This window comes from Myxocyprinus asiaticus, chromosome 24 (genome assembly GCF_019703515.2).
Source record: "Myxocyprinus asiaticus isolate MX2 ecotype Aquarium Trade chromosome 24, UBuf_Myxa_2, whole genome shotgun sequence".
Lineage (NCBI taxonomy): Eukaryota > Metazoa > Chordata > Actinopteri > Cypriniformes > Catostomidae > Myxocyprinus > Myxocyprinus asiaticus.
In genome coordinates this window covers 44041891-44059303 of record NC_059367.1, presented here as the reverse complement: position 1 = coordinate 44059303, position 17413 = coordinate 44041891, and the positions used below count along the sequence as shown (strand labels likewise).

At 41.5% G+C, this 17413-nt stretch overlaps 1 protein-coding gene across 1 annotated transcript in view; it reads right to left on the bottom strand.

The window, feature by feature from the left end:
• Positions 1-15683, bottom strand: part of plxnd1 (plexin D1) — a 115066-nt gene extending 99383 nt beyond the window's left edge. Inside the window, exons 1-2 of the mRNA XM_051653271.1 lie at positions 14321-15683; positions 9752-9928 (exon numbers count right to left, since the gene is read on the bottom strand). Of these exons, the coding sequence (XP_051509231.1) occupies positions 9752-9928; positions 14321-15550 (1407 nt within the window). The 5' untranslated portion in view covers positions 15551-15683. The remainder of the gene's footprint in view (positions 1-9751; positions 9929-14320) is intronic.
• Positions 15684-17413: the final 1730 nt, after the last annotated feature.

Sequence of the window (17413 nt, the reverse complement as noted above, 5' to 3'; positions counted from 1 at the left end):
TGAGTTCATGTGAGTGGTAGATCCATACTGCAGCCGGGCCAGGAGAAGTGTGTGTAATCCGGGGCTTTGTCCAAGGGTGTTGCGCTCGCCAGTAACCCCCTTCCTCCTGACAAGCAATGTCTTTTTACCGGACAGGAAGCAGAGAAATGACCAGAACAGGCACAATGAAAGCATAATCTTTGAAAGAGGCGTCGCTGCTTCTCCTTATGCGAGATCCGAGTTCTCCTGACTTGCATGGGCTCTGTGTCGGGTCATGATTCTGGTGACCTGGCCGAAGAGGTGGACTGGGTTGGATGGCCAGCTGCCCAGGTGGGTGGAGAGCGGCGTCGACGGTGGTGACAGCGTAGGGCCAGACGTTGATCTAATCGGATGGCCAGATCCACCAAATCATGGAAGCATAGAGGCAGATTCAAAGGATAGATTTTGTCCTGGATGTCATCGAAAAGCCCATGTAAAAACTAGTCCCACATGCCATGATCGTTCCACTCACAAGAAGCAGCCAGGGTGCAGAACTCGATTGCATAATCTGAGACTGTGCGATCTCCCTGAGACAGTCCGGATAAGACCCTCGCTGCCTCCCAACCTTGAGCTGAGCGATCAAACATCTGGCGGAGCTCCGTGGAGAAGGTGTTAAATGAAGCGCAACTGGGATATATGTTATCCTACGTGGCGGTCTTCCATTCACCAGCCCTTCCGGTGAGAAGTGTGATTACGCAAGCCACCTTCATTGTCTCCAACGGGAAAGCAGAGGGCTGTAACGTGAAGAACAAGGAACATTGTGAAAGGAATGTGCTACAGGATCCCTCCTCACCTGAAAACGGGGTTGGAGAAGGGATACGAAACTCTGAGCACCAAGAAACGTGGAGAACCGCTGGAGCTGGTGAGAAAGCAGCATCAGGAAGTTGTTGAACAACAGAGGTGAGCTCAGTGAGCTGTGACGCCATCATCTCCAGAGCCCGGTAAAATGTGAAGATTTGATCTTGCTGATGCCCCAGTAAAGCTCCCTGCTGAGACAGGACAGAGTGAAGAGTAGATTCCTCCGCTAGGTCCATACTTGGCTAGATTGTCCTGTCACAGACCGAGACAAAGAGACCCAAGAGCAGAAGAACAGTTCAAAGGATTTAATAACAATAAATAGCAACTTAAACTGTGCTGGCGAAGAATGGAGAACCCAGCACCGGCTGCAATAGCAATGGGAGAAGCTTGTGGATGCATGCGCGCCGTGGCCGCACAGTGGCCAGATCCATGAGGACTCCGTTGAAGCGTTGTGAGGTGCAGAGAACCAGCGCACAGCAGACTGGAAGGCAATCACTCTTCCAACATGCGGGCAGAGATGGGCAACCAAACAGATACATGAGACAGGACAAACTAGGCAGAGAGAGTGAGGTAAGTTACTTCACACCAAACAAAATCTAACAAAGATACTGACAACACAAAGGGATTAAGTAGGGAGTGAATCAGCAGAGAACCAGGTGCTGCTAGCACGTTAATTAGTAGCATGATCAGCGTTCCCCTGGGAACAATCAGTGTTCCCATAGAAACACTGATCATGCATACCGGCAGCGCCTGCGAAACATGAGGGAGAGAAATAACAAAACAAACAGAACAAACCGACAAACTCACCGGAGCCGTGACACTAAAAACACGGGACAAATTAGAAAAGGTTTTGCTAGCTCAAAGCAAGCACTTAGTACTCACAACATCATGGAGGAGACTTTTCATTGACTATTATTTTTTTAATAATGATATATTCAATCTCTTAAACCTAACCCACACAAACCATCAAGACACTATTGAGACACTATCATTACACTTTCAGTTCACAGTTCTCAAACGTGCATTCTTCCCCCAATGCGGATGCAACATCTTATTAAAATACTCTAAAATGACAGTGTTTCCTGCACTGTCATCCAGCCAAGCAACACTACTGCTAAATCAGCAAGCAAAACATACAGCGCAACCAGTGTAGTCTGATTCCAAAATAAATGACTCAGTAATACTTTACAATAAGTTTCCATTTGTTTACATTAGTAAATTAATTACGTATCATGAACAAACAATAAACAACATATTTTTTTTTTACAGCATTTATTAACCATTGTTAATGTTAGTTAATAAAAATGCAATTGTTCATTGTTGGTTCATGTTGGTTCATAATGCATTAACTAATGTTAACATATACAACTTTTAATGTTAGGATAATGCAAGTCAAGCACGTCACAGATAAATGCCCCTTTTTCAGCTGAATTTAGCGTCGGATTTGGCTGTTTTTAATTTTTTTAAATAGGTCGCATATACACAATGTTATTTGACTGTTTTCTGAGGGTTTCTTTCTTTTTAGACTAGTCGACAAGTCGACTCCAAAATTTTCGTTTAAACATTAGTGAAATTAGTCATTCTGCATCTCCCTAAAAATAACCCTCACACAAACCTTTCTGCATTTTTACAATTTAATTTAAACATTATTTAGTATGTTTATTAAGCTGTTTTCCTCATGGGAACTGTTGGCTTCTCTCCACAATGTAGCCAATTTGAGATTTTAGTATCCTTGAAACCAACCATCCACAAAAAATACAAATAGTTCAAGTATTCAGCATACGATATGACTACAGAAGAAACAGTTATCAGAGGAGCAAATAAATGACAGAAAGCTGGTGCCACAAGAAAAGAGTGACTGTGTTTGTTGCTGTTCATATGCCTTTCTATGCTTTCAAAAAGACACACATACACTCAAGGACACCTGCAGGACAACAGCGATAAAGCAGATGGGTCAACTTATACACACACACACACACACACACACACACACACACACACCTGCTCAGTGGAGTTGTATCTGTCCACCACAACATCAGAGAAAACATTATATTCACTCACTCACTCATACTGCCATGTGTGTGTGTGTGTGTGTGTGTGTGTGTGTGTGTGTGCTTGCGTGTGCCTGTGCATGTGTGTGTGTGTGAGTACAGCATCTCGTAATCAAAGAGCTTATGGAAGATATAACAATGCATGCTTTATTCTGTACAGTGCAGCTGCCTGCAAACATGAATGTGAAAGCTGCTTTAGATTATAGATGGATGTATGGATGGACAGACAGATGGATGGTCAGGTTGTAAGTTAGTACATAAGCAGAGGTTGAGTTGCAATTTAATGTAACTCTACTAACACAGATCCTCAAATAAGCTTATCTCACCATCCCAAATCACATTACACACACTCCCCAAACCATCAGCACACTCATGAAACCACCTGCAGGGCACACACGCACTCACAAAGACAGACAGACAGACACACACGCACACACACATTATACACCCACTCTTAAAGGGCTCATATCATGGAAAACAGGAATTTCCTTGTTATTTTGAAATAATAGTAGATTTAAATGCACAACCCTTTTTGAAACTAAAGGGCAATATCTGCTTGTCCAGAAATTGATTTTTAACGATTCCTTATACACCTTTAAAGACAGACCTACTGTGGGTTCCGAGGTTGCTAATCAATGGTATATGCTTCTGTTGAAGACATCAGTCCACATTATTTCATCTTAATCGTGTTTAATAGTAGAATTCCTGCTGAAGGACTCTACCCATGATCGTGGCAAACAAAGAGCTCCAAAAGAGTTCTGCAGCTCCGCACACTCCCCAGATTCACTGTGAATGACACAAATGAGTTGCTCTCCCTACACTCTCAAACGACTTATTTATTTGCAATAAACTTAAATATATTGTTTCTATACTTACAGTATAATCAACAATTTTAAATGAATAGTTTCACATATTTATCGTTTTTAATTCGATTATGTCATTCGCTTCATGAGATTGTAGTTCATACCCTCATTAAATACGGCAAGTACACAGTCTTGTATCTTTGTCTTTTTTGTCTAATTTCCAAATAATTTTGTGCTTCAAATCAAAGTTTGTGATGATGTGATTCACCTCGGAGCTGGTTGGTTTGGTTCATGGCTTATAAGTGTTTTATTAAGGATTTTATGTAATCTCTATGAGAAAAATTCATTGGGGAAATCACTACACCAAGGTAGCTGAAAAAGTGGATGGACACTATTGCGTTCTATGGGAATCACTTGTGAGTGAAGTCTCTTGTGTGATTCACGTAGGGGGAGCACTATTTGTGTGACACTGCCTTTGTGTGACAATCACCCCTTAGCTCACAATACATGATATCATATGCAGAACTCATACTTTATTAAGTGCCACATTAAAGCTTGGAGTCTATGAGAAAACACAGTCTCTCTCTCTCTCTCTCTCTCTCTCACACACACACACACACACACACACACACACATACAAACACACACACATGAGCAGAGCCTCACCTCAAACACACACACACATGCTCCAAAACAGCCCATTACATCTGGAGCAGACATCCCTGTCTTGGCAGGGGAACAAAAAGCCTTTTTCCAAGCTCTTTAAACAAGACTCCCTGCAGCCAGATATTTCTTATCTGTGTGAATGAAATACTCAATAATAGCATTGCTCACAAAGAGCTTTCCGTCTGAAGGCCATATTTCCATGGCTATAGAACAGTACTCCATGTTTTCCAGACTTTAAATAACTACTACAAAGGTGATTCTTACCCAGTATGACACACCTTGGTGGAATTCTGCCCTAATTAAGCATTTTTTCAGAGGGTTTTGTTGCTTGCAGATGTTTTCATGAATAATGTTTTGGCAGTACTTTGGGTTTGTGTGATCATGTGTGTGTGTGTGTGTGTGTGTGTGTGTGTTGAGTTAATAAAAGGACCTTCGAAGAAGCCCCATAATTGTTGCACAGCAACAGAGCAAGAACATTTTTTGATTAACAATCCTTACAAAAACTATGGTGTTACTATAGTACAGTAATGGTATCAGATGATATTTACTTTAATATATAGCACAGTACTGAATTACCATATGTATATGATGAGCCAAAACATTATGACCTCTCACAGGTGAAGCAAATAATGTTGATCATCTCCTAACAAGGCCACATCTCAAGATCTGGATAGATTAGATGGTATGCGAACACTCAGTTCTCGTAGTCAACATCTTGAATGCAGGAGAAATTGGCAGGAGTAAAGACCTGAGTGACTTTGACAAGGGCCAAATTGTTATGGCCAGACAACTGGGTCAGAGCATCTCTGAAACGGCAAGGCTTGTGGGGTGCTCCCGGTCCACAGTGGTGAGTACCTACCGACAGTGGTCCGAGGAGGGACAAACCACAAACTGGCGACAGGGTGTTGGGCGCCCAAGGATCATCCATTCACAAGGGCAACGAGGGCTATCCCATCTGGTCCAAACCAACTGAAGGTCTACTGTGGCACAAGTCACAGAAAATTTTAATGATGGTTACGGGAGCAATGTGTCACAATACACAGTGCATTGCACCCTTCTGCGTATGAGGCTGCATAGCCACAGACCGGTCAGAGTGCCCATGATGACCCCTGTCAACCATCGAAAGCACCTACAATGGGCAAGCGAGTGTTGGAACTGGACCTTGGAGCAGTGGAAGAAGGTAGTCTGGTCCGATGAGTCCCGTTTTCTATTACATCACGTGGACGGCTGTGTACATGTGCACCGTTTATCTGGGGAAGTGATGGCACCAGGATGGGAAGACGACAAGCCAGTGGAGGGAGTAGGATGCTCTGGACAATGTTCTGCTGGGAAACCCTGAGTCCGGCCATTCATGTGGACGTCAATTTGACACATGCCACCTACCTAAACATTGTTGCAGACCAGGTACACCCCTTCAGGGGCAGTGGTGGCTCAGCGGTTAAGGCTCTGGGTTACTGATCAGAAGGTTGTGGATTCAAGCCCCAGCACCGCCAAGATGCCACTGTTGGGCCCTTGAGCAAGGCCCTTGACCCTATCTGCTCCAGGGGCACCATATCATGGCTGACCCTGCACTCTGACCCCAGCCTAGCTGGGATATGTGAAAAAGAAGAATTTCACTGTATATGTGCAAATGTATAATGTGTGATAAATAAAGAAAATTATTATTATTAATTATTCATGACAATGGTATTCCCTGATGGCAGTGGCCTCATTCAGCAGGATAATGCACACTACACACATTGTTCAGCAATGGTTTGAGGAACATGATGAAGCATTCAAGGTGTTGCCCTGGCCTCTAAATTCCCCAGATCTCAGTCCGATTGAGCATGTGCTGGACCAACAAGTCTGATCCACAGTGGCTCCACCTCGCAACTTTCTGGACTTAAAGGATCTGCTGATAATATCTTGGTGCCAGATCCCACAGGACACCTTCAGGGGTCTTGCAGAGTCCATGCCTCGGCGGGTCCATATTAGACAAGTGGTCATAATGTTTTGGCTCATCGGTATACCATGTTTTTAATGGTACTTTAAGGTATTTCAGATAATACATATACTGGCAGCCAAAAGTTTGGAATAATGTACAGATTTTGCTCTTATGGAAAGAAATTGGTACTTTTATTCACCAAAGTGGCATTTTAACTGATCACAATGTATAGTCAGGACATTAATAATGTGAAAAATTACTATTACAATTTGAAAAAAAATTTCAGAACTTAAACTTCTTCAAAGTGTTCTCATCAAAAAATCCTCCACATGCAGCAATGACAGCTTTGCAGATCCTTGGCATTCCAGCTGTCAATTTGTCCAGATACTCAGGTGACATTTCACCCCACACTTCCACACGTCTTGTCGGGCACTTCTCATGCACCTTACAGTCTAACTGATCCCACAAAATCTCAATGGGGTTAAGATCCATAACACTCTTTTCCAATTATCTGTTGTCCAATGTCTGTGATTCTTTGCCCACTCTAACCTTTTCTTTTTGTTTTTCTGTTTCAAAAGTGGCTTTTTCTTTGCAATTTTTTCCATAAAGCCTGCACCCCTGAGTCTTCTCTTTACTGTTGTACATGAAACTGGTGTTGAGCGGGTAGAATTCAATGAAGCTGTCAGCTGAGGACATGTGAGGCGTCTGTTTCTCAAACTAGAGACTCTGATGTACTTATCCTCTTGTTTAGTTGTACATCTGGTCTTCCACATCTCTTTCTGTCTTTGTTAGAGCCAGTTGTCCTTTGTGTTTGAAGACTGTAGTCTACACCTTTGTATGAAATCTTCAGTTTTTTGGCAATTTCAAGCATTGTATAGCCTTCATTCCTCAAAACAATGATTGACTGATGAGTTTCTAGAGAAAGCTGTTTCTTTTTTGCCATTTTTGACCTAATATTGACCTTAAGACATGCCAGTTTATTGCATACTGTGGCAACTCGAAAACAAACACAAAGACAATTTTAAGCTTCATTTAACAAACCAAATAGCTTTCAGCTGTGTTTGAGATAATGGCAAGTGATTTTCTAGTACCAAATGATCAATTTAGCATGATTTACTCAAAGATAAGGTGTTGGAGTGATGGTTGCTGGAAATGGGGCCTGTCTAGATTTGATCAAAAATGACTTTTTTCAAATAGTGATGGTGCTGTTTTTCACATCAGTAATGTCCTGACTATACATTGTGATCAGTTAAATGCCACTTTGGTGAATTAAAGTACCAATTTCCTTCTGAAACAGCAAAATCTGTACATTATTCCAAATTTTTGGCCGCCAGTGAAGGTACAAATATGGTACATAAAAAAAAAACTTTTTTGTCATTGAAACTCCACTAGATTTTGTCCTGTATACTTTTTAGAGTTAATACTACAGCTGTACTCCCACAGGCCCTAAACCGAGGCCTTTACAACTCTACATGTTATACACAATTGAACATTGTGTAGAGAGCAATTGAAACTGGTAAACGTTGTGTTATCTTTAGCTCACACACATGAGATACTGTGTAAACAAGCACTGGACAAACACACAGAAAAGACAGACAGCAGAAGGACATAAGGTTTGGACCACCTGATCGGACAGGAATGCTTTTAAAGGGGGTTTGTGTGCAAGGCAAACACCTTGCAGAGAATACGAACAAACATTTAAACCTGTCTGTTTCTCTGTGTGACCTGTGTTTCTATGCACAATAACACTAATGCTGTGTGTATATGTACACTGAATCAATCATAATTAATCAAGTTAAAGATGGCAGGGGTATTCAATTAAAGTTTCAAAAAAAATGTTTTATACTTATTATAACTTTCCACGTTGGCAGCAATGGTCAACAGTCAAAATAGTCTCTTCAAAGGAGAGATGAGGACACTGGCCCAGAGACCAAGCCAAAGCAGTGGGGTGTGAGGGACCTTTTCTACCAAAAGATTAGGATAATATATTTCATAGACTTCATTAGTCGAGGGCACTTGGATATTAATATTACAAGATAAGATCAACATTAGTTTTCAAGCTGGGTGACAGCAGTCCCGTTTTTGTGTTTGAATATTTTAACATTCTGAATATTTATTTTTAATTATTTTTACATTCAGATACTTATGTATGGGACATTGGAGTACTTTTGACTGAGAAAATATAGGTTACTATAAGGGTTCAGGGGTAACCCCTGAAAGAAAATTTAGAAAATGTAAAAGTCTGAATGGACCATTTTTATATTTTCCTAAAGTGAGAATCTAATAACAATAAACTAACAATTTACATCTTAAAAATACTGTTTGCTTAAGTTAAGTCTAAATGGGCTGACTATGAAATAATGGGAACATTCTCAGAAGCAGAGAACTCTACTAGCCAGGCTAACTAATAATTTCTACTAATTATGACTAATAATCAGAGATGATGACATCTCTGATTAATAAAAAAAAAAAAAAGAAAAAAAAAATGTTTGTCATGAAAGGCACGTAACATGCTGATTAATAAAGCTAAATTTAAACGGAAAAAGACGTTACTCTAAAATGTTGACATGTGAACTTGTCCTGTCACAAACCTGCTTTAGCTGAACCGTCCGAGTCATTTATCAGACAAATGAAGATAGTTTCACTTTGCTTTATTCACATTTTCTGCAGTGTGTTTTAGCGAAAGATGCCAGTCTCCATCTACATTGCTGCTCAACGTGTCTCCGTTGCTGTTGTTAAAATAAACGTGCCTGGAACTCTACGTAGCCTAATCAGGCTTTATGCTGGAAATTAAGCATGTTTGGCACTTGAAAAAAAGATGATATAGCGCTGATCGCTCCTGATTTCTTGTGGTGTGTATAGTTTTGACACACTGCTCACTAAAATTGTAGAAATGTTAAGTTAGGACAACCATTATCATTATCCCGCGGTCCGGATGGAACCACTAATTTGTGACTGCTGGTTTATGGCATTATGTAGAGTATTTCTGGTGTATTTACTCTAAAACAGTGGTTCTCAACTGGTTTTGCTGCAAACCCAGATTTTACATTGGACTTCAAGTGGAAACACAGTATCAAAATAGTTTCAAATTTATTACCATTAACTGCATATGCCCAATTAGTTGCAAAATTATTAACATGACATGAGCTGAATAGGAAAATTGATTATTAGTCATATCATCAAATGACAGATTTATTTGTTACAAAATCTTGTGGAGTTTGATCAGACTAACAGCCTTTGGCATCAACAACTAAAGGTATGGGAAGCATCCCTTTTAAAAGTTGAAAAGCCTATTTATTTTGCCATCTTTTCTGTGCACGATTATATAGTTATTTGCATTTAGCATTGTTTTTCCTGACAGTGACCCAATCAGAACAGACCTGCAACCCATTTGTGGGTTGAGACCCACCAGTTGAGTACCACTGGCCTATAAGATATGTTATTACATAATAAAGTGGCATATATTATATATGTATCTGTGTGTATCTCACCTTGCGTAGTCGCCCGTTGCTCGTCCCCAGGAATACCACAACATGGTTGTGCACATTATCAACAGCAATAGAGCTGAGCCCAGGGGCCTCATAGATGGGTCGGGCCCTCAGGGGTTTTCTCAGGGCCAATGGATGCTGCAGGTGAGCAGCCCCACAATTCAACTGCTCTGGCTGAAGCTGAAAAAACAATCACAAGAGCTAGAATTATAACATAATCTGAAGAAAATGTGAGTGGTGTTTGCATGTGCAAAATTCTATAATGCTCAGGTGTTGCTAGATGGTTGCAAGGGTATTCTAATAGGTTTTTAGCATGTTGCCATGCAGTTGCTGGGATGTTCTGAGTGGTCTGTAAATGGTGGTTGCCAGGGTATTGCTATACAGATGCAAGGTGTTCTGATAGGTTTGTTGGTGGTGGTTGCCAGGGTGTTGCTATGTGGATGCTAGGTGTTCTGAGTGGTCTGTTGGTGGAGGTCGCCAGGATGTTGCTATAAGGTTGCTAGGTGTTCTGTGTGGTCTGTTGTTGGTGGTTGCCAGGGTGTTGCTATGTGGATGCTAGGTGTTCTGAGTAGTCTGTTGGTGGAGGTTGCCAGGGTGTTGCTATGCAGTTACAAGGTGTTCTGTGTGGTCTGTTGGTGGTGGTTGTCGGGGTGTTGCTAAGAGGTTGCTAGGTGTTCTGAGTGGTCTGTCGGTGGTGGTTGTCAGGGTGTTGCTATGTGGATGCTAGGTGTTCTGAGTGGTCTGTTGGTGATGGTTGTCAGAGTGTTGCTATGTGGATGTTAGGTGTTCTGAGTGGTCTGTAGGTGGTGGTTGCCAGGGTGTTGCTATGCGGTTGCTAGTTGTTCTGATTGGTCTGTAGGTGGTGGTTGTCAGGGTGCTGCTATGAGGTTGCTAGATGTTCTGAGTCATCTGTAGGTGGTGATTGCCAGGGTGTTGCTATGAGGATGCTAGGAGTTCTGAGTGGTCTGTTGGTGGTGGTTACCAGGGAGTTGCTATGAGGTTGCTAGGTGTTCTGAGTGGTCTGTAGGTGGTGGTTTCCAGGGTGTTGCTATGAGGTTGCTAGGTGTACTTTGTGATCTGTTGGTGGTGGTTACCAGGGTGTTGCTATGCAGTTGTTAGATGTTCTGAGTGGTCTGTTGGTAGTGGTGGCCAGGGTGTTGCTATGAGGTTGCTAGGTGTTCTGAGTGGTCTGTTGGTGGTGTTTACCAGGGTATTTTTTATACAGTTGCAATGTATTCTGAGTGGTCTGTTGGTGATGATTGTCAGAGTGTTGCTATGTGGATGTTAGGTGTTCTGAGTGGTCTGTAGGTGGTGGTTGCCAGGGTGTTGCTATGCGGATGCTAGGTGTTCTGAGTAGTCTGTAGGTGGTGGTTGCCAGGGTGTTGCTATGAGGTTGCTAGATGTTCTGAGTAGACTTTAGGTGGTGGTTGTCAGGGTGTTGCTATGAGGGTGCTAGGTGTTCTGAGTAGACTTTAGGTGGTGGTTGTCAGGGTGTTGCTATGAGGGTGCTAGGTGTTCTGATTGGTCTTTAGGTGGTGGTTACCAGGGAGTTGTTATGAGGTTGCTAGGTTTTCTGAGTGGTCTATAGGTGGTGGTTTCCAGGGTGTTGCTATGAGGTTGCTAGGTGTTCTTTGTGGTCTGTTGGTGGTGGTTACCAGGGTGTTGCTATGCAGTTGTTAGATGTTCTGAGTGGTCTGTTGGTAGTGATTGCCAGGGTGTTGCTACTATGTGGTTGCTAGTAGTTCTAAATGGTCTGTTTGTGGTTTTTGCCAGGGTATTTTTTATATGGTTGCTACGTGTTCTGGGCGGTCTGTTGGTGGTTGTTGCTATGCAGTTAATAGGTGCTCTAGGTGATTTATATCACAATGCTAATCAGTTGCTAGGGAGCTCTGTGTGGTTGTCAAAAGAGCCCACCCCATATGATATTCTTGTCTCTATTCATGGCTATGGTCCCTTTATGCCTGTTTTATCATCTACCAGGTGACAATCTTCAGTCTGATTCTTTAGAAAAGTATTAGCACACCTTTCCTAAGCAAGCTGCATGATTTGAGCTATCATTTATGTCTGTAGCACAAACTGTGCAGGATGTGTTACTCACCTAAGTTGAATGGGTTAGAGGTTTGTTGAAATCCCTAACCCTAAAAATGTACAACAGTAATACCCATGCTTGCCTCAGCAAACACCACTAATGAGTAATAACAGTGAGAAGGATCAAATGAAAATGATGAATAATGCTATGTCAGATGAGGATGTCTTGAACTTTTATTGCGTACTAATTAATCTATTGTTTAATCAAATGGTTGTTAAGTGTGTCTGCTGAATTCAGTCTGCACACAACTTATCATGTTCTGCCTCCATTAAAGTGACATTTAAATGGAAATATGTGTTGAATTTAATGTGAGTAGAGTCGGGCAGTGAGAGGTTAATGTTGGGGTGACGGGAACTCAAGCGGGGGAGAGACAAAGAATTCAGCGGGTGGGTTTTTCTCACGAGTTTCCCCCCTCAGCGTAGTGACCTCCAGTGCTCTCAGAAGAACACAATCTATCAGATACGCTACATACATGCTGAGCACTATCACAGTTACGCTAAAACTAAATAGTCTCTTAGCCCCAGTGTTGGAACTACAAACTGAACTGCATTTCAAAGTAGTGTGACAGTAGCTTAGCTGGGGCAAGCTACTTTTTCCAACAAGTAGTGGTATAGCCTGAGAAAAATGCACTCAAAGCCTTTCAAAAAATGATTCATACTGAGTCACATTACGCAAGTACTTGCAGGGCAATTTATGTTTTGTTTTTGTAGTGAACTGTTTTCTGTTCAGTTATATAAATTTGTTTATTTTTTATTTCATAAGTTGCATTTTGTGTAAATGTATATGTTTAATGTAACACTGCCACACTTCTACTAATACTGCTTTTGCGCATTTTAAAAATGAATAATATCATCTGATAGTTAATTTAAATAGACATCAAATAGCTTCAATAATGTTAGCAACGGGGCACAGTGGGCATAATGTGATGTCATAACATTAGAATTTAAGCATGAGAAATGAAAACTGGCAGGGATAGAAGAAGCTGTGCACTTGGCGTTTTTGGGAGAGCCTGCGTTACGTAAACAGAGACTTCTTGTCGAGAAAGTTAAAAGAACAAAGCCAAAACCTCAAAAAAAGTGCTAAATAAACACCAGACTGCCATATGCTTTTCATAAATCTTCATGTTTACATAATGAAAACCGTATGGTTTCCAGAATGAGTTGCTCCAGAAATCTGCACAGTGGTTTGGTGAAAATTATAAAGATTTTTCGCATTAGTTTAAATTGACATCGTATGTATGTAGTATCTGAGTTTGCAGGGCCTGTCATAGTATTGCCCATGGGTTTAAAACAAGCTGGATCATATTGTGCATTTAACCACATTTGTGAGTGCACAGCATACTGTGATGCAGAAAATTGGCAGTTTATACTCACCTTCACTAATGATTAATAGTTCAAAAAATGACAGTAAGCTAATCAATAAAAGAACATAGAGGTTTTGTAACACACTTCACAAAACATATTCATAATAACATCTCTAAGAATACCCACGCTGTTCAAAGATATAATGTTAATTAAACTCCCTAAAGGCGATTATATTTATTATGTTTAAATGAGTAACATGTCTTATTTTACACTGAATACACTCTACATGCCCCATTAACTTAAATATGTTTGTATTAGACCTAAAATGGTATAACTGTTTCTACATAACAAGGAGATGGCCCAAAATATTTCAAATGTAAAGAAGCCTGCTATATCGATAGACCCGGACAGTACCTTAGAAAACTGATCATAAAAGTACATTCAAATAGAATTATCTCTTAATTTCATGAAACTTTCATTCATATATGTTCATATACTATTTAAAGTGAATGTTCGTAATGAGTTGTTAATGAAAGTTCAGAAAAACAGCATAAAAAAACAGCAGAACCATATAATTACACCTACCAATTAAATGGTTATTTATAACAGGATTAGTAAAAGAACACTTTTTTGCTCCATGTCAATGTTTGTAGAATAACTGGTCATTATTTTATGCACACCCAAACAGTTAGAAATGTTGTACATCTAAATGTCATTAAATGTTGATTCAAATATTTTCATAAAAGATATACACTGAAGATACTCTAGCCTTGACATTCATATATGAATGTATGTGAACTACTGATCAGTCAAGCATTATAAAATAGTTATTAATGAGTTATTAATGAAAGTTATTATTATAAACCCATATTAGGCCACTAGTAATAACAAAAACAGCATAAACATATAACTTATAAATTAAATGATTATTTATCACAGCATTGGTAAAGGAACACTTTGCCATATCAATATTTGTGGAATATGCCTTATTATTTCATGCACACTCATACAGTTAGAAATGAATCTGAATGCCATGAACATTGATTCCAGTGTTTTCATAAAAGATAGGCCAGATATTCACATTTAAATGTGCATGAACTATCGATCAGTCGAGAATTATATGAGTCAATCATGAGAGTTATTATAAAAGTGTTGCCAAAGTGGAAAGGTTGAGCTTACCACGATGGTCCCCTTGCCCTCGCACTCGGCCCCTGATCCCTGGATGACGCTGTCCAGCACCTGCACATCGCTGTTGGGTCCGCTGGAGCAGTTGCGGCGGCCCTGGCGGATCATCTCTCCCACATCCGATACCCGGAACGCGCACACCGCCGCCTGCCTGCCTGCCCTGACAAACACGCCAAACAGATGGGGCTCCGGTGCCGCCGCGCTCTCGGTGCTGATTTCCACGGGATAGATGGAGAGGAGTCGGTTATAAATATTCCCGCTGGATCCGCACTGGATTCCCATTTGGATGTAGGACTCGGTGAGCTTACGGCTCTCCGTGGACGAGGACCGCCGGGGACCGTCCGTGTCCAGACAGATGCGCGCGAGGATGCTGTTGGGCTGGCTCTCCTTCAGGCCAGTGTTGGCATCGTTGTTGATGGCGATGTACGAGTAGCTCTTCTGTACGAACGCGTGCACAAAGTTGAGTTTGTTCTTCTGCTTCACTTCTTGTTTGATTTTGAACACGTTATCTTCCGAAGGGTTGATGTCGTACGTGAAGAGTCTGTTGAGGTCCTTGGTGTTGAGCGAGCGGATGGCGATCTCCGGGGTGTTCTCGAAGCGCAGGTCCTCTTTGCTGTGGTTCTTGGGGAAGAACTCGGTCCCCATTCCGGTGTAGGTCGCTCCCACCAGCAGCCGAGGCGTTCCGCCGTGACTCCGAAAGACGAGGCCAACGGTGCTCGCGTTCTCGTGGTTGGCGACGATATTGAGCATGCTCGGGAACACCGTTGCCCCGTCCTGCGGGAACTTGACGGCCACTCGGGACGCGTTCTCCATGCTGCGCAGCTCGCAGAAGCCCTGGTACACCGAGCCGCACGCCACCAGCACGCCCTGCTCGCGGTCCAGCACGAGGAGCTTGTTGTGGTTGTCGGTGAGCGTCTTCTCGTGCTCGCACGTCGCCTGCGGCAGCTGCGGCGCGTGGCACAGCGGGTTGTCCCGTACGGGTCCGGTGCGCGTCTCCACCTCCAACGCGAGCGTCGCGTTCAGCTGGTACAGGCTGTTGACCGCTGCCAGGTAAACCCTGCGCGACGCCGCGTCCACCACGAAGTTATTGGTGGCGTTGGGAGACGCGAACGCCTGTTGAATCTGGAGCGCACCGACGACGCGCGTTTGGAGAGCCGTTAAAAACAGGGCGAAAAGGGTCGATAAGAGTTTGGGAGAATCTCTCTCCGTCGTAGAAGGAGGCATTTTTCCTTCTGGCTGGCTTCCGCGGGTTCTGGACGGAGAGTTGCATTGAGCAAGCGGAAAAGAGCGCAACAATCCGGGAGGAAAGACTGTTTCCTGCCGAGCGCCTGAACACCGAGTGACGTGATGAAGAGTCCCCGCTTCCTTTAGAGAGAGAGACAGAGAGAGAGAGAGAGAGAGAGAGAGAGAGAGAGAGAGAGAGAGAGAGAGAGAGAGAGAGAGCAGCTCCAAAACTCTCATCATCTGTTAGGTCCCCTTAATATCTAAAAAAAAAAAAAAAAAAAAAACATACTTAAAATGACTTTTTCTCTAATTAAACGAGAACCGCCCTTGTAAAACAGTGGTGGTACAATGGGACATTAAAGGTAGGAAACAGTAATGGTACTTCATTTATCATGGCACTGAATGACATCTGCCCTGGTATTTACATGGTACACAAACAATTACATTTTCATATTATTGCCTTATGGAGCTTTTTCTACCTGATCTGACCTTTACAATTTTTATTGTTGGTGTAAGCTAATGTATTCAGTGATGTAATGTATTCAGTGATGTTAAATCATGTTTTTGACTTAAAACCAGCAAGTTTTTTAGGTTGAAGTTTTTTCAGTGTAGCTCAACTGAGCATGGAGCTTGCAATGCCATTAGGATTAGATTCCCAAGACATGGACTGACTGATAAAATGCATATCCTGAATGCATGTCCAAAAACATAGTATTATTATGATACATTTTTGTTATTTTAACTTCATTTCAAATGTCCTCCATGTGAAACATTACTTCTGTTTGGGGTCTCAGCAGTGCTGGAGCTCGTCTTTTCTGTATGTAAATGGATTAAAGTTTGGGTTATGTGCAAGCTCCAGAAATTAGTCAATCAGTATTAGATTAGTCAATCTTTTAGATTAGAAATCAGTGGCAAATGTCCATAAATTGTTTATGGCATACTTATTCATTTATTTAGCTACAGTTATTTTTTTCTAAATCCAGTCACGAAATATTACAAAGCTTTGTCTTCTTAGTGGGTCATATGCAAGCTCTTTGGTTGATCTTGATTCAGTCTTGGACAGTGGTTTCACGTGTTTGAAATGAGTTTTCTTAACTTAAAATCACTATGTAATCTCAACACAAACACTTTGTGTAGAAAGAACCTAGTTGAATTGGGTAAACCCAACAAAATTAGACATGTCAATGTACCTCAAATACTGTACATCTTTTTTTATTTTTTTATGTTCTAACTAATGAAAGTGAATGTTAGCATGCTAAATACATGCTGCACTACAGAGTGCAGTTTAGTAACTTTGCAATGATTAGCGCAATGATTGCTCAGCATATGAGAAATCGATTTCATGTGTAACACCTGTCCTCATCGTTAACTCAAGCGCCACTATTCACCATAATGTAACCCCCAAAACACTGACACAACAGAAACTCTTCTAAATCACAACATAACAAAACATTAAACACTAACAATTGTCCTACATTAACACCACAAAAAGTATTAATGTAGTCCCAACTCAAATGGATTGAGTAAACTTCCATTTAACAAATTTACATTGAAATAAAGTTGTGACACAATGTTCTAGAACTGTGTTGCTTTAGTTCATTTTATTAAGTAAACTGAACAAGCAGAATTTTTTCCCCCCAACTGCATGACACCTACTGAAGCTCTGCTATAGGGTCACGGTCATGGATATAAAACATAAGCAAATATAATACATTTTCAAATGCTAAAGTGTTTTTTCATTACGTCAGTTGTCTATCTGGATTACTTTTTTGTATTGCATCATTAATGTATTCTTGGGGTCTACTGGACCCCAAACATAAGTAGCATCCTGGATAATGATTACCTTTCTAGAAAGTGCATGCA